Source organism: Zeus faber (assembly GCF_960531495.2).
Source record: "Zeus faber genome assembly, chromosome: 20".
In the NCBI taxonomy this organism is placed as follows: Eukaryota; Metazoa; Chordata; class Actinopteri; order Zeiformes; family Zeidae; genus Zeus; species Zeus faber.
The window spans coordinates 18,787,907-18,806,301 of NC_137207.1; the positions used below are offsets into that span (position 1 = coordinate 18,787,907).

The 18,395-nt window shown below is 48.6% G+C and overlaps 1 protein-coding gene across 1 annotated transcript in view; it reads right to left on the reverse strand.

Moving 5' to 3' along the window:
* The window catches only part of chst15 (carbohydrate sulfotransferase 15), a 33,912-nt gene that overhangs the window by 7,694 nt on the left and 7,823 nt on the right, over positions 1–18,395 (reverse strand). The window contains exons 2-3 of the mRNA XM_080021435.1: positions 5,953–6,604; positions 4,402–4,741 (exon numbers count right to left, since the gene is read on the reverse strand). Of these exons, the coding sequence (XP_079877561.1) occupies positions 4,402–4,741; positions 5,953–6,444 (832 nt within the window). The 5' untranslated portion in view covers positions 6,445–6,604. The remainder of the gene's footprint in view (positions 1–4,401; positions 4,742–5,952; positions 6,605–18,395) is intronic.

The window sequence follows — 18,395 nt, forward strand, 5'->3', positions numbered from 1 at the left end:
GGGACAGAAATACACTCAACGCACGCACAAAGCGCAGTCGCATCACGCCGATCGGTAATTAGACGTCTGTATCGGGTCGTTATGGAGGGGGTTGGGAGCGCCGACTGGAATCACAGAATGACCGAAACGAGCGGCTGCCGCTTGATGGGAGACCGAGGGGGATCCTCGCCCGCCCGATGCGGCGGTCTCCCGGGGGGGGGGGGGGGGGGAGTCGGAAAAAAAACGGCGGCGCCGCCGTTTTCGCCCTTGACCCCCCCCCCCCCCCCCGCCGTGCGCGCTCCAATTACGGAGCAATGTCAAGTTAATGCTCTGAATGCGGGATCGGCGGATCTGTTTTCCGTCCGAGCTGTTTTGGCCTGCAGTCTAATTACAATTTACCAGGCGGTGGTGGACACAGGGAGTCATTGTGAGATTTAAAAAGAATCCGTGCAGCGCGGGGATAATGAGGCACAGCTCAAGTGTCCATTAGTTCCGGGGACGCTTTGATGCCGCCGCGGTAAACCTCCTCGTCCCCCGGACAACGGCAACACATCGTTAGAAGCAAAACAATGAATAAATCCGCGAGCGTTTTTTCGTCCCCCCCCCCCGAGCGCTGTTTTGTCGTGCAACCGCTATTTCCGATATCTCACAAAGTGTTTTTTGTCGATGACACAAATTGCTTCACATTTCTTCACTCTTCTGAGGTATTATTAATTTCGTCAGATATTGCATCAAATTGCCTTCTCCGGCGGCGTGCAGGGAAAAGAAAGAAAAAAAATGTAATAAATAAAAACTTGAATGTTTGAATTCAGAGGGGAGTCGGAGCTCAAAGGGAGGGAGAGGAGGGGGGAGGCGGCGACGGAAGGAGGGGGAAGAGAGGGAGAGGGAAAAGGAGGAAGGGGACGAGAGGAGAGTCCTGAGCGCCGCCGCTGCCGCCGACGCCGCCGACGGCCTTGAGCCGCAGCCCGTGAAAACACACGCACATGCCGGGAAGCCGCTGAGAGCACAGCGACGGGGGAGAGGGAAGAAAAGGGCTTCAAAAATCCCTGACGTTTGGTGCGTTAGGACATGGCAATGATGAGCAAACTGAATGGCTGTTTGGGAAAACATCAAAATGACGATTACATGTAGGAGTGAAGATAGAGTACACTGTATATTTATTATTTATATGTATGTATTCTCCTTCGGGGATCAACAAAGTACGATCTTATCTTACAGAGAGACAGACAGTCAGACAGACAGTCAGACAGACAGTCAGACAGACAGATAGATAGATAGATAGATAGATAGATAGATAGATGTAGATAGACAGACTGACAGACAGACAGACAGATTGTTGTAGACAGACAGGCAGACAGACAGACAGATAGACAGATAGGTAGATAGAGAGACAGACAGACAGACAGGTATATAGAGAGATGGATAGAAAGATAGACTGATTGATAGACAGACAGACAGACAGACAAACAGACAGACAGACAGATAGACAGACAGATAGATGGCTAGATAGATAGATAGATAGATAGACAGACAGACAGACAGACAAACAGACAGACAGACAGATGGACAGACAGATAGATGGCTAGATAGATAGATAGACAGACAGACAGACAGACAGACAGACAGACAGACAGACAGACAGATAGATAGACAGACAGACATAGATTCTTTTTAGATTAGATTCGATTATTTTTTTATTCATTACATTTATTACAAGTGACAATAAGCCTCTAAACAACAGCATCATGAAGGGAATAGAAGTAAGAATCGACATCAACGAAAACATTTTGTCTAAATGACACCGAAGCGATGAGATCGGTGTAAATAACAGTAAATAAAATGACTAAATGACTAAAGTGACTAATGTCGTCGTTGTTGTTTTTGTTTTCACGCCTTAAAGATTCGCGTCGGCAACAAAAAGTGCAACGGTCTCTGTTCTGCCACGGGAAATAAAAGCCTCAGAGGTGTGTATTCGGGGTTTCAGTTTTATTATTAGATTATTTACATATGTATGACGGCTGTGCGTGGCCTGTTTGAACTTCACACGCGGCGCCATTATCTAATCTGCTTTTAACTTTGTAATTGGAGGGGACTTAGAGCAGAGCGCTGGCAGATCACCGCCGCAGCGCTGCCACACTTATTTTAGCTGCTTTTTCCTCCCACACGGCATTTAATTCACACGCACGCACACACACACACACGCACGCACGCACACACACACACACACACACACACACACACACACACACACACAGTGTCAGTCGCTCACGTCCTCCTGCGCGGTTCGATATCCTCCATTATTCATGGATGTAAATTGCTAACTTAGTTAGGAAAGAAAACCCGAAACTGCCTGCACGTAATGGACGAGGCACCGAGGCTTTCAGGGTCTTTAGCCGACGCTGCACTTACGTCCGGTCTCCAACCCCCAGACCCGATGTCACGTCCCAAAGCGCGCTCCGGAGATGCTCATTAACACTTCCCCTTCAAATGAGAACATCTGCCTGAGAGCAGCAGTTCGGGCTTGAGGTCCTGAGGTTAATTCCGGTGCAAACGGGGGTTCGGTCCCCAGGGTTTCAGACCCACCTGCGGTCGCCATGTTGTTGTTTTTTTTTTTGTTTTGTTTTCACAGTCGCACACGGAGCGTCCCACGACACAATCACACAAGCCCAGAAGGAAGCTGGCCACCACACACACGCACGCACGCACGCACACAAGCACGCACGCAGTTGAGATGCACATTTTTAAATTGAGGAAAGCAGGAAATTAAAATGTGATGTTTTAGGCCTGTTTTATGTCTCCAATCCACTCCAACCCAGTGGATCTTATACGGCGCAGGCCCACTATGGCTATGTGTGTGTGTGTGTGTGTGTGTGTGTGTGTGTGTGTGTGTGTGTGTGTGTGTGTGCATGTGTGTGCGTAGGTGTGCACGGAGGTGTGCGCGTGTGTGCCTGCGCATGCGTGTGCATGTGTGTGTGTGTGTGTGTGTGTGTGTATGTTTGTGTATGTGTGTGCATGCAGGTGTGTGTGTGTGCATGCAGGTGTGTGTGTGTGTGCATGCGTGTGCGTATGTGTGTGCATGCAGGTGTGTGTGTGTGTGCGTGTGTGTGTGCGTGAGTGTGTCTGTGTGTGTGTGTGTCTGTGTGTGTGTGTGTCTGTTTGTGTGGGTGTGTGTGTGTGTGTGTGTGTGTGTGTGTGTGTGTGTGTGTGTGTGTGTGTGTGTGTGTCTGTTTGTGTGTGTGTGTGTGTGTGCGTGTGCGTGCCCGTGCGTGCCCCCTCTCTCGACTCCCCAGTTTTGGAGTTTATCTCTCAGCCGGAGCGAAGGAATGACAAATTACCGCCTGTTCAAACTCCATTACAGGTGGAGTGTGAGCCTGAAGATATTGGCAGCGAGCTCCGTGTTGATTCCCGCGAGGAAATAAAGACTCACTCCCAGACAACTGATCTCATTTTTTTTTTTTTTGTGTACTTGTAAAAAGTATAAAATATGTACATTATGAAACCCTTCAGAAATAGTCATTCATTTCTCCCCAGCTGAGGAGCATTTGTAAAACCCCGAATATAAACTCGGCGTTATCGGCAGAGAAGGAAACGAGGCCCCCGCCGTTCAGAACGAGCGCGTGCTCCAAAGCGGTGATTCCGGCAGGAGTGAATTTCTAAGCGGCGTTTACACCTCCTTGTGTCACCGGTCCCGTCGGTTGACGCGCTAACGAGCTCCGTCACCGCATGCGGCCGAACATCTTGCGTCGGGACGGAAACGCCGGGGGGGGGGGGGATGTGAAATGAATTTGAAGGCGGAAGCATATTGGGGGAGCAACAAGGCCGCGGAGATTAGCATTCAAACCGGTGAATGGAGGCGGCATTAAAACTTTGTAAATCGCCCATTAGAGCTCGCAAATGTTCCGGCGAACAACTCCCCGGGTCGGAAGAGGCAAATTTATTCAGGTGCAGCGCGGCGCCGCGGGGGTCCTGGAACGTTCGCTCGGCGGTGAACTGCACCTGGAGGTGGAGCACACGTCATGTGCAGTCCACGCCTGGCCGGCTTCTTCCGTGGAAACGTGCGTCGTTCCGATTTTTTTACTCGTATACCAACGTCAGTATTTGGTTTCGAAAGAAAATCCAAAAGAGCAATAAGAACAAAAAAATAAAAATGTAAGAACCACGTCACGCTTCCCCTGGAGGGGAAAACGTCCAATGGATCGAAAACAATAAGAATGTGCCGTGATCACCCGGGGTACGCCCAGGAGGGGCCCCGCTGCTTCCTGCCCCTAGCTGTTAATGATTAACCGTTCATCTCAGCCCGTCCGTGTGCCGCGCTGCGGCCACCGAGTCACGAACCAAACCTGACGAAACGAAACGACCGAGCGGCTGCCGCGCGGGCATGCGTCGTGTGCGGAGAAAAAAAACGAAGGGCGACCGACTCACCGAACCTCTTGCGGGTCCACCAATGCGGCTCCTTGAAGGTGGTGAACCTGACGTCCGGGTGCAGCCTCAGCCTGTCATACAGGTCCGTGGTGCCGCACTTGGGCTGGCCGATGATGTAGAAGTACGGCAGGCACCGCATGCGGTAGAACCGGCCGTCCCGCTCGGACAAGTGTTCCCGGAAACTGTTCCTCAGGTACTCGAACACGGTCCGGAAGCGCCGCGAGTAGCGCGCGTACAGGTTGGTCCGGTAAGGGTCCCAGGTGATATTTCCGACGTACTCCTCGTACCAGCACGGGTTCTTGACGCCGGGCAGAAATTGGCGGGGGACGACCGAAAACATCTGCAAAGCAAAGACGGATGAGTCACTTTTTTTTTGTTGTTTTTTTTTTCCCCCACAACAACGTTTATCACCGTCTGCCTGACTGTTTAGTAAACCGGTGGGTCTCAAGATGAGTAATCGCACCACGAAGGCATTTGGTAGAAGCGGCATCATCGTTTAACTTTGGTCAATCTGTTGTGACGGCACAGCACCTGCGGCGGGATCCGAGGCGGAATGTTCCCTCGATCAGGTCGGCGCAAACGAAAGACCCCGCGGAAGACGGGGCGGACCGGCGGACAGCCGGACGCATTCTCACGCGCAAACCCTCCGTCCGCCTCGCCGACGGATGCCAAGTCATCGACTGGGCTCGCGTTTGCGAGACACATCCCGTTCCCACTCCATTTCATTTTGACTCACATTTCAAAGCGGCTGATCCGATGCCGCCGGTGGGCCCCCGGCCGCAGACAATGACTCACTCGCTGCGTCCGTGAGCCGGAGCCAGTTTAAGGACAATTACGTGGGGATTTCTGCCGAGATGCGGTATCGATTGTCCCCGAGCCACATTCTCTTATTCATTAGCTCGTTCAATAAGAAATTAGGTGCGACGCAAATAGCCCCGGCACAGGCCATTATCATTAGGATTAGCAATTAATTGAAGCAGGCTTTGAGGTGAGGCGTGCGGCGCGCAGGGGCCACGGGGGCCGGCTGCGGGGTGACATTGAGCGGCTCCATCCCTCATGGAAATCAACGGCGGACGATTCGGGTGAAGCACGGTATAAGATGAAGTGTCGTAGAAGATTTCCCTTTTTTTTTTTTTTTTTTGTCGGCCGAGTTTTTTATCTCTTCATAAATTAAATTAGAAAACTGCAATGAATCGGGGAATTGTATCGGCGCGGCTCGGTTGAACCTCGCGAGGGGGAGAACCTCGGTGGCCAGGAATACTGATTAGAAACCCCCCTTTCAGACCCCCTCCCCGGCGCCCGACGACGCCGCCATCAATTTAGACCCTGATCGATACCGTGCGGAATCACGTCCTCAAACTAATTGCATCCTACAGATAACCTTCGTGAAACACGGGGACGCCGCTACAATGGAAAAGTCGGTGTGTTTTGAAATAATGAGTTTAAAATTCAGCGGCCTCTCTCTCGCTCTCTCTCTCTCTCTCTCTCTCTCTCTCTCTCTCTCTCTCTCTCTCTCTCTCTCTCTCTCTCTCCCGTGTGGTGTTCGCTCACATGCGGCTCGCTGTTCACCAGGGCCTTGAGGTCCGGGAGCCGCCGCCCGGCGCGGATTTCCACCCGGGACGCGATGCTCTTCACCACCAGCTTGATGTGGGCATAGTCCCTGGCGGACAGGTTGAGGGGGAAGGGCTGCCCCGGGCCGACGGCGTCGGGGTCGAAGTGGTACGGCGAGGGCGTGAGGAGCAGGCCCTTCCTGTCGCCCGCCAGGATGTAGGACGCCATGATGAGGAAGGTGACGGCCAGGCCGAAGGCGAAGCTGTAGAGCTTGACCTTGCGGAGGCAGCCCAGGGCGCTCCAGCTCCAGCTCCAGCTCAGGCTCCAGCGCCGCGGGGCCGGCGGCGGCGGGGCCGGCGGCGGCGGAAAGTCCCGCCCCCGCTTCAGCTCCAGGACGGCGAACAGGCCCACTGGCGCGTCGTCCACCTGGAGGAGGAGCGGCCTCTGGCGGTAGTCGTCCAGCAGGCTGTACTTGTAGTCCGTCTGCGTCATGGCCGCCGCCCTCGGCCCCTCCCTCACGCCCCCACCCCCCTCGGGGCTCAGTCGCTGGGTGCTGCTTGGCGGTAGCGTGTAAACTGGAATGGCGTCCGCGGGCTGACGTCCATGCTGGGTTCCTTACAGCGGCCTTGACTCATCTGACGCCTCCCAACGCCTGTGGAATGGAACGACAAAATGTTATGTTTCAAACATCATCTCATCTTCCGCAATGATGTATATATTGTTTTATGAATTTTGATTTACACCCTCTATATATGTACACATTTTTTTTATATACTGTATGTATGTTTGCAAACTTGCACAATTGACATTTTTTACAGGATGTGATTTTTTGATACAGGTTTATTGTTTATTGTTACTTTGTATGTTTATTGTACATATGGGCAATTGTTTTCTTGTTTATTCTTAACGTTGAAATTTTTGTTAAGATTTATTTCTATTGTCTATTGTTGATTTTTAAGTCATTGTTTATTGCATTTTTTTATTCTGTTTTTGTTTTATTTAATTTTGATTCTTGTTTTTAGGTTTGTTAAAAAAAAAGTAAGTCCATTGTATATTGCCAATATCTTTACATATCTTTTTCTATTTTTATTATTTCCGATTATTTTTGATGTGAGCTGCTGAAACCTGGAACGTATTAAATTGTCAATGTGAAATGACGATTTTATCCAACTTGTATATAAATGAATTGTATCTGTTTAATGTTCTTTGTATGGTTGTGTTTAAGTCAAGCAGATGCAATTCCCATAACCTGAATGAAAAACACCCCACCCCACCCTATCCCGCCCTCAGCCCACAATCCTTATGCAAAAACAGCAACTTCAGAATTGTCAGAGAAACAAATTAATACATACAATATGAGTCACGCTCATCATTGTTGGAGGAAGGCGACCGCGTCCCCGGAGTTTTAATTAATGCAATGTTGTGGCAGCGCTCACGGTGTGACTCACACCCCCATCCAGGGCTGATTTATACATCTGCTCCCGTTCCGGAAACCAGAAAATCCTTAATGACGTTACAGTACCCAAAACAAATCGTAGATGCGACTTCACGGAAATAATATTCAAACGATTACGAGCCCGGGCGTGTCGCGTTGTGTCGCGCTGCGCTGTATTTGTGCAGGGAACCGGCGAGGCGCTGTAAGATCCGAGAAAAAAGTAAAAAAATAAAGTCAAAAGTTGATGGGTGCCGAGGCTCGTTTCGATTATGTTGAGGATCGAAGAGACTCAAAACTGAACCCTGCGACGAAATCGGATGAGGACATAAAAACTGTAAAACTACGACGCCAGACATCGAACACCTTCGTCCATCGATGGTTTAAAAGAAAAAAAGAATGTTGCCTGTTTCCAAAGTACTGTGATTCACAACTTCTTTGAGCAGGATATTCATTGTACATTAAGCAATCACACACACGCACACGCACACACACACACACACACACACACACACACACACACACACTACATTTGAGGTTATCCTGACGTTGGTCCATGAATTGAGCAATTATGGGGTCGGGCAAGGTCAAACTCATTTCACATTCAGTTCGACTTCCTCTCGCACTTCCTGTTTTTTTTTTTCCCCGTCAATCTGTGATTGCAGCACTCGGCCGCGGCCCCTACTGCCGCGACGTGCGGCACAATCGCAATGTGGAGGGCGCGATAAGAGCGAGCGGGTTTCGGGTTCGACCTCAGAAAACAGGAGGCTGCCTCTCCGGGGTGGGGGACACGGGAAAATGACATATACCGGGAAGGGATTACATTATCGCAAAATGGCATTCCTCACTCTGAAGTCACACGGCCCCCAACATTCACACATACAGATAGAAAAAAAAACCCCAAAAAACAAGGCCCGGTATATAGAGGTGAAAGAAGGTTTCTATCTTTAATGATATTGCTTCTCTGGTCCTTGAGGCTTTGGGTGTAGCTGGAGCCGGGCCAACGTCATGGTGCCAGGGAGTAGTGCTTTACAAACATTCAATGGCAAAAAGCTGACTGAGTGCAAGGGCCGAGGACATTCTGTATACTGCATATATATATATACATATATATTATATACTGTATGCTCGACCAGTCAGAACACTCGCTTCTGATTGGTCAATACCGAAAATCGTTCAGCTATTTCTGAATAATGACTGCTGTCCGTCTGTTATTAATGACCGTTGGCAAGGGCAACCATTTCTCCGTCTGGATTCATGAAGCTCTTAAGCATAGTAGCTCTAAAAATATTTCAATAAATCAATATTTCGTCTCAATCTTACGTCTCCTTCATTTTAGTAAGCAGCGATGCAGTACGCGGGGAAAACCTTTCCGGTCGGCCATCGAAAAGCCCAGTGGTCCAAAAAATGGAGTTGTCAGGTTAAGTTTAGGTATAAGGTTGGAGACGGTTAGGGTTGGGGTGTCGTCCAGGTCCAATTCGGACCATTGGGGTTTTCGGAATAATGGGTCGTCGGAACAATGGCATGGCACCGAAATAACCCCCCCTCAGAGTGATACAAGTCCTGACACCCTGCCGGGGGGGTTATTTTTGCGTTAACTACCGGCTGGCTGCACATTATCCCTTAGATATCCATACACATACACATACACATGCACATACACATACACATACACATGCACATACACATACACATACACATGCACACAACTGTGGGGGTTGTCATGTATTAATACCTGGAACTTGCCGCTACGCCCGCTCCGTATGAGATAAGGACGGTGCGGGTAGTGAGTCATTGCTCGTCCTCACAGCGGCTGATATCCAACCCACCCCCGGTTCGGCGGCGGCTCAGAGCCAGGGAGTGCTGATAAGGGGGACGGCTGGGAAACGTCATTTACCTCCAGCTGCGGGGGGGTGCGTACCCCCACGGCAACAGCCCCCTCGTTTCTCTCCAGGGTGACAGGCACAGGGATAATGAGGGCCCCGGACTCCGAAAAAAAAAAAAAAAAAAAGGCTGAATTTCATTCCCTCGAAAAAAAAAAAAAAAAAAAAAAGTTTGCACTGACTGAGACCTGAAGTCATTTGAGAAAGAGAAAGAGAGAGCGAGAGAGAGAGAAAGAGGGAGGGAGAGAAAGTAAGAAAGTAAAAGAATAAAGGGCTCGCCACGAAAACCTGCAAGGCTAAACGAGAGAGGCCGGGCTGTAATTGCATTTTTTTGTCTTTGAGAATGAAAAAGATCCACCAGGGGGAATAATGTGTAGAATGCGAGGGCAGGGAGGGGTCGTTTTTTAAGCTTTTTTTTTTTTTGGGGGGGGGGGGGACTTCGCAAATCCTTTCAAAGTTCCACAATTCAAGTGGAAAAGCCTCCGCGTACAACACTTCCCTGTAAGAAATTGCGTAACACAAGTCGGTGCATGTCCATCTCATACTAGGGTTAGGGTGGATATCAAGATGTGCAGTGGCACGGGTTGAGTTTCACAGTATTCCATCTGTAAGTCATTACACACTGTTGATACCGAAGCAGGAATAATAATAATAATACAATGAAATGTGCAGTGATTCTTTGTAAAGTAAATTACCCTTAACACAGTATTTCTGGCCCTCGTTTTCCCACCGCTATGTAATAATGTCCCAGACGGAGGGACAGATTTATTTTTCATTTTTTATTTTTATTTTTTTTCCCATATTTTCAGAACTGCACGCTGGGTAATAAAGCCGGCGAGCTCGTGGCGGGCGGTAATGAGCGTGCGTTTGCCGGGCGCTCCTCTGTGTTTGAGCACTTACCCGATCGACTGTTTGTGTGTCCTTCATCAAGGCTGGAGTCAATGAGGTTCTTGAGCCCGAGGCTGTAGGAATTTGAGGAGGAGGAGGAGGAGGAGGAGAGACAGACCGACGGATAGAGCGACCGTATTTGATAGATGGCGGGGAAGAAAATGAGCAAATGTTCTCCGGGGAAGCCGGGTCTGAACAAATCCGTCAGAAAAGCTTGAATATGACCCAGAGACCGGCGGCTCCTCAGGTCCGCGTCGTTTATAAAACAAATATGTCTTTTTTTTTGTTGTTTTTTTGGCCAACTGTCAAACCGTGATGGAATACCTTGACACTAATCAAACAGGCCCACACCGCTTGATGCGGGAGGCAGACAAGGAGGCCGCCATAGTATTGTGTGAGGGTGCGACACACACACACCCACACACACACGCACACACGCACACACACACACACACACACACACACATACAGACACCCCCCCCCACACACAAACACACCCACCCACACGCACACACACACACACACACACACACACACACCACACACACCACACACAAACGCACGCACGCACACACACACACACACACACACACACACACACACACACACACACACACACACACACACACACACACACACACACACACACACACACACACACACACACACACACAATGCTGAAAGAAATGTAGTCCCCCGTATGTTGATTACTGGACATGTATCAACGTTTGGCACCTTCCACACAAATTCGTGCCTTGGGTGGGGGACGAAACACCACCACATCACCAGGTAACTCTCTGTCCGATATGATACCATAACAATACATTTGCCACGATAACATGCATCGTGATATCTGTGCGACTGAAGGACATCAGAATGCTGAAGAGATTTTCAACATCATCAGAAATCAATCATATAGTATATTTATTCAGTGCATTTCAAAGCTGCCAGGTATATATTTATTTATTTATTTGTTTGTTTGTTTATTTGTGTATTTATTTATTTATTGTTGCTATTATTTATCATGCATTATTGAAATAAATTACTATTATTTTACTTTCAGCTGGTTAATATAATATATAAAATGTTTATTCATTGTTTATTTATGGCACAGTATTGCAATACAACACTGCATCAATTGAACCCCTAACCACTTAGGAAGGGTTAAATACCTTCAACTGGCAAATGGGTTGAGCGTATTCCATGTCATCAAAGTGCTCAGCATGGCTTCCAGTGTCAGAGAAGTGAGTAAAAGTCATTGGACACCAGTGACACCACAAACTAAAAAAAGTAGCTCCGATCAGGTATGGCCAAGAGGTCTATCTATATTTCAAAAACTAGAAGATTCCCTTTCAAATAAGGCCTCATATGTATGCACATGCATTTTGACAGGTTAAGATTATGATGAAGAAAACTCCAGCCACCAACCCGAACCGGAATCATTCCAAGCAGAGTGCCAGCTCTCTGGGGCTGAAATAAAAAGCTACTAATGTATATTGTGCTTCATTACAATCCAGACAGACGGGTCCGCGCAGTTTGATTCGTTTAAGAACTGTGGGGGGCAAGAGAAAAAAAAAAGTGCCAGGATAAAGCACTAACTAACCACTGTAATTTAGAGTGAAAAAGGATTTTCCTTCTTGTTTTTCCCCTTTGAAATCACGGTCGAAAGCTCTTTTGAAAACATTCTCGGGGACAATATGCCTCAGCGTACGTGTCGTTCCTCAAGGGAGTCTCCTCATGGGCACTGAGTATCTCGCTTAAGTCGTGCGCCGTTCGCGCCGCCCGCCGGCTTAAGCCTCGCTTATCTGCCGGTGCAACAGGCAGATTAGAAGTTTGTCAGAAAGCGAGTTGCGCCGGCATGCGACGCGTAAATCAATAAGCAGGCCCCTCGCACGTTACAAGCGAAACATAAATCTAACACAGGATCTGCTACCGACGGACTTCCTGACACATCATCCACAAATCAAGATGCAAAATCGCAAATCAGTCCGCGAACCGGAGCACGTGGACAGTAATCGGGTCGCGATCAAAAGTTCAAAAGTTGAGCCCGCAGAGCCGCGGAGGGCGACGCCGATGCAAGACTGCTCATTTACCCATAAAAGCCCGTTTCTCTGTCAGGGCGTTGACGTATGTGAGGAGGGCGGCGGAGCGCTGGGGTTTCTTCCGGTTTGCGGGAGAGAGATCAGATGAGCGCATCACGGTGGAAGCGCGTAATGTAATTACAGCGCTGGAGAGACATGACATACTACACTCACTCTGTAAACCCGCCATCTCCGTCGGAGGTGTAGAGGAAGCAAAAAAATAAAATAAAATAAAATAAAAGACGGCTTGAGATGAAGGATTGGACTGAAATACGGCGCAGAGGGGACCCGGGAGACCTTGAAAATAAAATGGCACATTTTGTCCATTGAGCGTTTGTGCTGTGGAGGACTGTGGTCTCATTACCTATCAAGCGACAGACTTGAAAAACTCCTCCAGCTTATGACGCAAATACTTATGGACCAGTTCTGACCGACAATCTCAGATTGACTTTAAAATTATCACAATTATGCATCGTTTGAGTTTGGCACCTGGGCTCCACTGCTCATCATCTGGCAAACTTAGTGAACCAGAAATATAGGAGTGATGGGCTTGAATCCCCCCCGGTGGTTAGAAGAACCCAACAGGTGGATGCAAGGGAGCGCAACAGTGCAGCAAAGCAGGTGGCAGTTATTAGGTTGGCTGCTTAAATAGGCGTGGAGGCCTGTGGCGCTGTCAAGTTGTCTGACAGAACAAGCCCCGCAAATGACACTTCATTTACATCATTTAGATAGACAGACAGACAGGCAGGCAGGCAGACAGACAGACAGACAGACAGACAGACAGATAGATAGACAGACAGACAGACAGACAGACAGGCAGGCAGACAGACAGACAGACAGACAGACAGACAGACAGACAGACAGACAGACAGATAGATAGATAGATAGATGGATAAACAATAAACCCAACGATAACCAATAAATAAAAAAAATATTAAATTAAAAAATTGTCAAACATTCAAGAATACCACAGGAGCCACAAAAAGAGTGCGCATCTAATGACACTGTTCAGACAGAACATCTGCAGAGCAGTTCCTGCCAACGGCTTTATCTACAATTAAAGCTGACGAGCGGACTCTCAACGTCCGAAAACAGGCTGGCAGGGGCCGAAAAGCTCCATTTCAGTTCCGTTCTGCTCGACGGGACAGCTGTCCCTGCACATCCTCCCCGCGTCGACCTCTTGACATTTCCGCAGAGGAGTGTGAAAGTGGATGTCGGCCCACGTCCGCAAAAAAAAGCCACGGGAAGTCCAGTCCATTCCGGTTCGGTCCGGTTCGGCCCGTCCGGCCCCGGCCCACGGAGCGGTCGGGTGTCCTCAAGCCAACCCCCACCGCGTCAATCCAAGAGAGGCACTGCTTTTCCACAAGGCCACTCGCGGTAATCAAAGTTCAGCCCGAGGCCAGCGGGAGAGGGCGGGTGGCACCGCCGTGGGAACGGCCACACATGTGACTCCGCTGGAGCCCGCCGGGGCGAGCCTCGGGGTGGAGGGGCGGCAGGCCTGCTTTTTGGGGGGGGGGGGGGGGGGGGGGGTGTCACACTCTCCTGCGTCGCTGTCTCCTCCTATTTGCGGACGTTTCCGAACCGCTGTGAGCTTTCTCAACGAATCACCGTACGCCTTGGAAGCGTCTAATTAAAAAAATAAACCGAATCTCAAGCAATCGTTGGCGGAAGTAAATATATCCTGAAGGGATATGCTTACTTCCGCCGATGCTCATTTCGAGTTGAAAGGACGCCGCCGAGGCATGAAATGAACCCTTACGAGAGCGCGAGAGAAAAACCCCTGTGACAGATTAGCAGCAGGTAGGGAAAAAATAAAGAAAAAAGCATGGGATGGCGGTGGCGGCGGGGCCTGTGTTATGTACAACGATTCGACTGATAACTGAAATAAGGGAGGAACCATATGACCCGTCCAACACGTCCCATCCCAGCCCCGGAGGCACTGGCAGGACAAGGAGGCCAAACCCGGCGATGTAAATCATATCCGTGTAGGACCAGCGGGGGGGATCAATATTCACCGTGGCGCTCATTCGTCACATCGCCCCGAGGGAGAAGCCATTTATTTACGTTCGCCAGGCCGCACACACACAAACACACACACACACACACACACCGCTGAATCTAATTCCACCCGAAAAGTCTGGGACACCGGCCTCGGCGGATCACAGACGGACGGACCCCGCGGGCCCTGACCCCCTACCCCACCCCACCGAAGAGCGTCTGGTCGGGACGCCTCCTTTTCCACTGCGCGGGGGTGGGGGGGATTCGTAGCAGCCCCCCCAAGGCTGAGGGATCAAAGTGGGAGGCACTGGTTCAGCACTTTGCCCCATCCTATCTTTTATTCATCGGTATAATTTGCAAAGCAGGCCCGCCCGCCCGCCCGCCTCAGCCAGGGGCTCCATCCAAGGTGAATATAACTGCTTATGATGGGGGGTCATAAAGAAAAGCAGAGGAGCCCTGGTCACGCTTTGAATTATTGATAGGTGCTAATGGATCGCGCTGCAAAAACACCCTCTGGACCGCGTTGGAACAGGCCAGAAATAATTAGGAATAGAAATCAGACAAGTCAGATCTTCCTCGTGTGGGAAGGCTGGCCCCAACTCACATTTAAATATACTGTACGTAGATGATGAATTTTTTAACCTGAGAGGAGCATATTACTACAATAAATATTCAAGGAGTTATGGAGCGAATGAGGTGGAAGTTCAGGTTTGAGGGGACTGCCCATTGGGGACATTTTTCTATTGGGGCTTTGCAACAAGGGCATGGCACGTAGACCGAACACAACAGTACCCAGTGCATCATTTATCAGGTCAAATTTCGATGGGATTTGTCATACCACTGAAAGTTATTATCTCAGGTTCGAAAATATTTATACTCCGGTGAAAAATTATATCTTCAGGTTATAACAGTTGCTTATTTGTATGGGTTATGGGTCCTCTGTTGCTGTCCCTCCCACAACATTTTATTCAGTGACTCATGTTGATATTTCTTCTTTTATCATTCTTTCGTGCCTCGTGATGAGATGTTTGAGGATCTTCCAAAACATCGTTTATTAATTTGTTGACTGTATATTGTCTGGCTAACAATGAGAAACAGGCTTGCTGGGGTGAAGTGGATTGCGAGGAAAAATGACTCAGCGGTAAGTGATTTGTGCGGTTTACTGTACGTACACAGACCGGAGAGGGTTAAATATCTTGGGGCCCCACATCCCCACCTTACTGTCCCCTTAATCTGAGAAACCCGGGGGCTCCGGTGAAGGATTGAGCACGTCAGCACTTAAGTGGCTTTTTTTTTTTTTTTTTTTTTTTTTTCGGCAGAAAATAGAAACCCGGTGTGAGAAATGGAAAGAGACAAAAGGTGAGGTGTCAGCCTCCCCTTCCGACGTGAAACCCGCCGAACACCAAACGGATCGGTTGGCTTGTTTTCCCAGCAGGATTTAGGGAGGAACAGGGGTGGCCGTTGACAAGCTTGGCCGTCAACCATCCCAATTACACCGTCGTTGATGTTGAGGGCTCCCATCAGCTGTTTCCAACGCCGACGTGCGGCCAGTTTTTTCCTTTGTGCTTCGGCGAAGACAAAAGACGCCGCTTTTAAAACCGAACACGCCATACACGCCAAGGTCTAAAACCCCGTGGGAAGCCTCAGCTGTGAATTCCTGGTTTGCAATTTCAACGCGCTTTATTGTCCCGGCCGTTCCAATTCTCCCAGGACCTGGAAACGCTCCGACCAGGACCCCCGACGTTATCACCTGTCTGAGAACGACGCCGGGGATCTCGTCGGACCTCCTAAATTGGTATGGGCTGCGCCGCGCCGGTTGCTCTGACAGCTGAGTGCTCTTGGATTTGTCCAAACTCCACAGCGCGGTTACCGCACATCTCTCCGGGTTGTAAATGATCTAAAACCTGCAGACACTCGGTGTTCCTTTTGACCCCCTATGAGTCCCTCAGCTTTCTCTTTTTTCACTTGTCCCTTTGTGGTATTTTCTTCTGATCCCAAAAAAAGGTCTTCCAGTCTCAACTACTGTATGTAGGTCTTGGTTCAGAAGCATGGAATCACAGTGCCCAGTACTTCCTGGACCAAATCGACCAAATGGGATGGACCACAAGCCCAAGACCTGGCCAAGCCTGGTGTATGGCTTTACAGGAGTGTTGATGGGATTTTTACTTTTTCCCACTCATAGTCTAAGGGCAGAGATGCACTGGGGAGAAGAGCAGATATTGATCACAGTTTGTTGGTTTGATGCTCCGCCCGCGTCCCCCTATGGTGAACTTTTAGGTCAAGATATTCAACTAATCAGTCCTCTTCATCTGCACATTTCTTCACTACATTTCCATTAGTGCGGTGTGTTTGCGAAAGAACGTGGTGTCGAAAAGACCAGATAGAAACCTATCAAAATGGCAAATGAGGCCTTGTCGATGTCGATAAGTAGAATGGGAGGAAAACAAACCGGCTTGCCAAGCGCGTCACTTCCCAAGGCTGTGACCTTGAAAACGCACCGTCCGCGTCCTGCACGGGGCGCGGTCGTCTGCGGGATGAAAACGGACAACTAACGAGGCAATTCACAATCGGCCACGGACCGAGACGGACGCCGGCGTCGGAAACCGTCCACCTCGAGCGGCCTTCCCAGCGCCGCGTTCCGTTCCCTCCGCGTGATGTGCCCGGCGTTCACCCGGCACCTGTCCCTGAGCATGTTCCTCAACCCCCTTCTTATCGGACTTGACAAGGGAGCTGTTTGAATTCAATCTGCTGTTAATCCACCCCTCCTGACAGGCGGCAGACAGACCCGGGTGAAGCCGTCGGTAATTAATCCAAAAGGAATGTTTACTGTTTCCAGTGGAATGTCTCAGAACCCTTCGTGTGCCGGAAAAATGGCTCGGGCCCAAAAAAAAAGAAGAAAAAAAACGGCTCCCGGAAAATTGGGAGGACAAACAGCAATGGAGGGATGAAGAATGGCAGCGCCCACACAACGAAGTGCAAGAATGTCTTGGGCTGAGACTTGTTTGTTTTGAATGAATGTTGATCTCCAAAGCCGAGCGGACTCTTCTTAGACTACACACCCCCTTCGTTTGAAACCGAAAACGGGCAGTATGTTTTTCCAGTTGCACGTTCTTGCGCCACCAACGCCCTCGACATTATTTTGACACATCTGTAGAACTTCCGCTCTATACTTACCAATCACAGTGAATTTCAAGTCGGCAAACCGCCAGAGCTGGAACCGCAAAAGCATAAAAGTACCCTTCACGACACATCTGCACGCTGCCCCCGCCCCAAAGCAAAAACAGAAAAAAAAAAACAGAAAAAAGAGAGATGGGAGTGCTCATAAACAAGTGGCTATAACTTGCCACGTTAGAGGAAAACCAGCAGCCGAACGTAAACAGTTCAAATCGTTTATGAAACTTGAGTAGAACTTTTGTGAAGCGCAACACTTGATTGAACAGCATGAAGATTTTAAATATCTTAAAAAAAAACACAACAAAATAATTCAAAAGTATATAATAATAATAATAATAATAATAATAATAATAATAATAATACATAAATAAATAAATAAATAAATAAATAAATAAATAAATAAATAAATAAATAAACAAACAAACAAACAAACAAATAAATAAACATAAATGTGTAGTTCTGTGGTGTTTAATGTACAGAACTTGTACAATGTATAGCTATGACGTAATGATACACCACACTATAAATACTGTATATACATGGGATCTGACTTGCAAGCATCCGGCAATTTTTTTTAAATTTACAGCTTATGGTCTAATCTGGCCTAATATTGTAATGTAGGTCAGTATTAATGCATCAAAAACATGGCTGCAAACAGGTAAATAGTGGGAAACTCCCACTTGTCGTGTCACCGCATTTGATATCTTGGGGCACTAATAATAGACTTGCATATTGCTGTAAGGAAAGGTTAGTTGGGCTGTTAAATTTGCATATCTGACACCGTTGACTCCAAAAAACAGTATGTAAATTGATGTTTTGCTGTTAAGTCGAAAGAGAAAACTCTTTTTAATTTAGGAAATCTCAAGGACGGATGGATCCCCAAGCCCATTTTTTTTTTTTTTTTCCCAGTGAAAACGTGTTTACTTTTGAAACGCTCCCACTCTAAAAATAAGTGAAGCTTGAGGAAGAATTACATCCCCCCCCTCC